This window comes from Echinops telfairi, unplaced genomic scaffold (assembly GCF_000313985.2).
Source record: "Echinops telfairi isolate 266 unplaced genomic scaffold, ASM31398v2 ScPeMD7_28;HRSCAF=97, whole genome shotgun sequence".
Lineage (NCBI taxonomy): Eukaryota > Metazoa > Chordata > Mammalia > Afrosoricida > Tenrecidae > Echinops > Echinops telfairi.
In genome coordinates this window covers 2,775,840-2,781,193 of record NW_022103925.1, presented here as the reverse complement: position 1 = coordinate 2,781,193, position 5,354 = coordinate 2,775,840, and the positions used below count along the sequence as shown (strand labels likewise).

Below are 5,354 nucleotides of genomic sequence, written 5' to 3'. Positions count from 1 at the left end.
GACTGTATATTCTCCTAGGACCTGGAAGATGCAAGTTTTAAACTTTGCAGCCTGAACTGGTAGGAGGGACTGGGCCAGGTGTGTTACTGTGTATCTTATTTGAAGTTCTACCCTACTCTGTGGTGAAGCTCTAGGCCTGGCTCTGGGTTAGTGGCCGCTTGCCCACGTGCTTTGCGGTTTTTAAGGTTCCACTGTACTGATAGGTGGACTGTGACTTTGCTGTCAAGGGTGGTTAAACAGCCTCTACTGTGTCCCAGGCCACAGTGCTTGCTCTGGCTAGATCCAGAGTTTTAAGTCAGTGCTCCTGACCGCCTCCTTGCTTTTTAAAATCTTGGTTGCTTCTCATTCCGGCTTTATCATTTTGCAATTCTGTGTCATTGTTTGACAGACCTGTCTCCTGGGACCTCCGTTGTTACTAAGAAGGCAGAGCTGTATGGTGCTGGCATTCTTATCCATGGTTTTAAATGCCTTTCTCCACCCCCTCTCTCTCATACTGTAGTGTTCTGAGGACGGGAGCATCTGGGCTGAATGGACGTTGGCATCAAGAAGAGTCCTCTTCCTGTTGAGAAAGTTGTCGGGTGCGTGAAGATGAAGCAGGCACCAGAAACCCTCAGCAACGCTAATGGCAAGAGCTGTGACGTGAACCGAGAATGCTCTGTGTTCCTCAGCAAGGCCCAGCTGTCCACCACTCTGCAGGAGGGCGTCATGCAGAAGTTCAATGGCCACGATGCGCTTCCCTTTATTCCTGCCGAGAAGCTGAAAGACTTCACCTCCCGAGTGTTCAATGGGGAGCCTGGGGCTCATGATGCCAAATTGCACTTCGAGTCCCAGGAGGTGAAAGGAATTGGGACGCCCCCTAGCACGACCCCTATTAAAAATGGATCTCCAGAAATAAAGCTGAAGATCACCAAAACATACATGAATGGGAAACCACTTTTTGAATCTTCCATTTGTGGTGACAGTGCAGCTGATGTGTCGCAGGTTGAAGAAAATGGACAAAAACCAGAGAACAAGGCAAGGAGGAGCCGGAAGAGAAGCATAAAGTATGACTCCTTCCTGGAGCAGGGCCTGGTCGAAGCAGCTCTCGTATCCAAGATCTCAAGTCCCACAGACAAAAAGGTACTTAGGAATTCTGCAGTGGGGTAGACTGGGCTGTGCCTGAGGACTAGGAGAGGCTACCTGCCAGCTGGTCCATCTTGTGCGGCAGTCGGGCCCTGGGCCAGGCAACAGGCAGTTTTTGTTTTCCTCTGGCTATATGGTGGTTGATGCTGCTGTACATCAGGCCTTGTGCACCAGAGTACCTCAGCTTGGCTGCTGGAGGTCCACTGGTTGGGAAGCTTAGAGAGGTTAACCAAACACTCAAGATTCAAATGACTACAAAGAGAACCAGTTTCTGACCCCAGATCTGATCAGTCCCAGGGTTCTCAGCCTCTAGGCTGGAGTGTCATGGATCTTATCTCCAGAGACATTGTTAGCTAGTTGTTAGCTAGCTTCGTACTTCTGTTGTCGTCATCATCATTGGGGCACACCAGGGCCATTTGGCTCCTCAAACGGACTCCATGGACCCTGGAGAGATGAGGCTCCTGTTTTCCCATCTTGTCCTTGTATTTCCCCCCCCCACCCCCACCCTTTCAGCAGGTGGGCCAGCATGGGGCCTGACTCCTCGAGTGTTGGGTTTGGGGCTTATGCGTTTATATTCTTTGTTCCCACCCTTACACATGGAAGAGAAGTGGAGAACCATATCTTCAGTTAAAAGAGCACTCAGTGACCCCATCTAGTCTGTACCACCATGCCTCAGAGTGACATTGGGGAGGGGATTGGGGCTAGGGCTTAGATGAGTATAAGCTGCACATACCTACAGAGGAAGCCTGATCTTGGCAGAAGGAAACCGGTGTAGCGGCCCCAAGTGTGCTTATGGCCTGTGGACATGTGCTCATTTAGGGGTGGGGTGGCTAATAGGTGCCTCTCCCTACACTCATGACTCAGTGCCTTGAGTGGCAGCTCCCCACTGTCCTGTACTTGCAGGGCTGCAGGGACAGAGCAGGGGGTGGTGGTGGCGTAGTAGAGCCCATTTGGGGGTTGGTATTGTCACTAGAGTTGCAGTATTTAATTGATAAGAGTTGAGGAATTTCATTTGCAAATTCCACAGGTAGGAGAGGTAAAGGGGGCAACTTCTTTGAAAGGGTTAAAATAGCAAATGCTTAAAAAAAACCTGGCCTTACTGGAGATCCCCTTGCAGAGGGGTCTCGGGGAGGAGATGAGCCAGTCAGGGTGCGATATAACAATGATGAGAAATACAACCTTCCTCTAGTTCCTAAAGGTTTCCTCCCCGCTCCCACTACCATGACTCGAATTCTATCTTGCAAGACTGGCTAGACCAGAGGAGGTACACTGGTACAGATAGGAACTGAAAATACAGGGAATCCAGGACGGATGAGCCCTACAGGACCAGTGGTGTGAGTGGCAAAACAGGGAGGGGAAAGGGAGAATGGGTAGGAAAGAGGGAACCGATTACATGGAACTGTGTGTGACCTCCTCCCTGGGGGACAGACAACCAAAAAGTGGATGAAGGGAGACGTCGGACAGGGCAAGATATGACAAAATACCCATTTATAAACTATCAAGGGCTCATGCGGGAGAGGGGAGCGGGGAGGGAGGGGAAAAATGAGGACCTAATGTCGGGGGTTTACATGGAGAGAAAATGTTTTGAGAAACGATGTACAAATGTGCTTTACACAATTGATGTGTGTATGGATTGGGATAACAGTTTTATGAGCTCCTAATAAAATGTTAAAAAAGAAAAAAAAACTGGCCTTTTTGCATGCCTAGGAGCGGGTTAGCTCTCCCTAAGGTAATTATAGCAGGGAGCATTTTGTTGTTTTGAAAGACCTGTCTAGGAGCCTGGGGTGATAAAACAATTTTTTCAAAGCCCTCCTGGCTGCGTGCTCCCTGGTGCTGTGACAGGGGACAGGCCTGGTCAGGCTGTCATGGACCTGGTTTGGTCCCAAGTGGGATTCACCTCTTGAGATAAAGCTCTGCATTAGCACGAAGGAGGCAGCAGTACTTGTCTTCAGGCAGCCGACCTGGGGCTGCAATGACCTGACACACAACCAGACAGTACTGAACTTTCTAACAGCCTGTGATGCAGGCTCACAGAGTCTCACACTCCTGTCTGTTAGGCATGAGTCCACTCCTGGGTGCTACCCTCCCTGCTTGCCATCGCTCCAGTTGATGCCAACTCTTAGTGACTCTATAAAACAGGCTAGAGCTGCCCGTCTTTCTCTTGAGAAGAGACTGGTGGTCTCCAACTGTTGACCTTTTGGCTAGCAGACCAATGCGAAGTCAGTAATGACTTCCTACTCACTCTCATTCTATGCTTCCTGATTCATTGATGGGAGGATGGTTTTTCCGATGTGTGCAGACAAGTGGAAAGGGTTATCAGAAAGGCGCCCACCTGCCCCCTTGGTCTTCTAGTCCTAGCCTGACCCTTGGCTGTGAGAGCAGCTGTTGCTTGTTGGACCATTCTGCCCCATACCTGACTCGGGTTCTGCCGACGACGAGGCCAAGGTTGAAGGCTGGATGAGCCCCAGTGCCTCGGCTAAGGCGAGGTGGGCTGGGCCCTCCGGGAGGGCCGCCTGGAAGGCCCTTGCCTCCCAGCCCTTCCCTGTGGGAGCAGTGACAGCTAGACAGGTGGCTGTGGGGGATGGAGTCAGGACACCTGGAGACTGACAGGGCTGTGAAGCACTCCTAGAGGCCACTGAGGGCCACAGGCAGGCTGAGGAGGTGGTGGGGGAAGTGGGCCTCTGTGTCAGCAACTCCTCTGACTAACTTGGTAATGGTTGTTTGATTTGGTGTCTTTGCCTTCTATTGTTTCTCTTCAGGCTCCATCCAAGAAAGAGTCCTGTCCCAACAGCAGCCGAGACAAAGACCAGCTGCTGAAATACAACATTGGTGATTTGGTGTGGTCCAAAGTGTCAGGGTACCCGTGGTGGCCGTGCATGGTGTCTGCCGACCCGCTTCTCCACACCTGTACCAAACTTAAAGGTATTGTGGTGGGGGCTGTGTTCCCCCTGCCCTTGTGGGCACTTAGCTGGCATCCTTTTCCAGGAAAAGGCCTGTGGCCATTCATTTCTGTAGCTTTACCTGAAGTTAGTGATTGAATTAGATGTGACATGTTAGCGTTTTCTTTCTCTCTCCAGCCCTCCTATGACTCTCTCTGAATCAAGTTAAAGGAAGTAAGTTGGAAGTGGTCTTTGCTTATGCTTTTCAAGTTTTATTATACATAATCCATTAATCAAATACACGGGGTTGCTTCTTTTAAGCATGATTTGAAGAAATAATATTTCATACTAAATTTGAGTTAGAAATATGCGGAGTTATTATATTAGGCCTGTGCGGTGAAGTAAGAAACTGGAAATGATCATTTGTGGTCTCCCGCAACTTGGGAAGATTAATGTTGATGTGGATCACCTAAGAGTAATATAAGGAATGTCATTGGTGCAGTTTAAGCAGATATTAGGAGGTTTTCAGGAAAAGTAAACCCAGGATCAAGTGCCTTGAGATTTCTCTGGAAAGTTTGAGACTACAGTTTGGTGAGTGGAGGCTGTGTGCAAGGTGGCCTTATAGGGCAGGTAATGGTCCCAAAGAAGGACTGCTTCTAGGGTGGAGCTGGCCTACGCTGGAGCCTCACTGTCAGCACTCCCCTGTCTGTACAGTGCACTTTCTCATCTGTCCCCAGTTCATCGCTACCTTCTTGATCATAGTTAGGGGAGCGTGTGTCTGTTTTTATGTGATGTGGACTTGCTTGACCCTCCAGCCCTCAGCAGTTCACAGCCTGGTTTCATATGGAAGTGCCATGAAGACAGCCATAAGCCACAGCTCAGCCTCACAGAAGTCATTGTTGACCGTGCGCTTGTGATCTCTTGTGGGTGGCACTTGTCTTAGCCATTACCCCTTGGGCTTGACCCTTTACAGTGGACACAGACAATTGGCTCTCAGTTCTAATGTCAGACTTGACTGGAACTAGGCCTTGGCCACTCGAAGCTTCGCCCTCTGCCTCCTCCTTCCAGAACGGGGCCCTGGGTGCTGGTCATTTTCTGTTGTGGTGATTTTTATTGTCATGGTCTTTGCATTTTGAGAGGGAATCCTCCTTTTTGTACTTTGCAAATGCATTTTTCTTTTACTTTGGATATTGTGTTAGTCTGGGTACTTTAGAGAAACAAATCCATAGAAACTCATGTATAAGAGAGAGTTTTATATAAAGGTTAAGTGCACATCACGAAAACATCCCAACCCAGTGCTGCCCAAGCCCACAAGTCCAGCATTAACCCATATGTCCAACACCAATCCACAAA

At 49.4% G+C, this 5,354-nt stretch overlaps 1 protein-coding gene across 2 annotated transcripts in view; it reads left to right on the top strand.

Annotated features, from left to right (window-relative positions):
* The first annotated feature begins 519 nt into the window (after positions 1–519).
* Positions 520–5,354, top strand: part of NSD2 (nuclear receptor binding SET domain protein 2) — a 51,154-nt gene continuing 46,319 nt past the window's right edge. For both annotated transcript variants that reach the window (XM_004715073.2, XM_004715074.2), the window contains exons 1-2: positions 520–1,119; positions 3,882–4,044. In XM_004715073.2, coding sequence (XP_004715130.1) covers positions 529–1,119; positions 3,882–4,044 — 754 coding nt within the window. In that variant the 5' untranslated portion in view covers positions 520–528. The remainder of the gene's footprint in view (positions 1,120–3,881; positions 4,045–5,354) is intronic.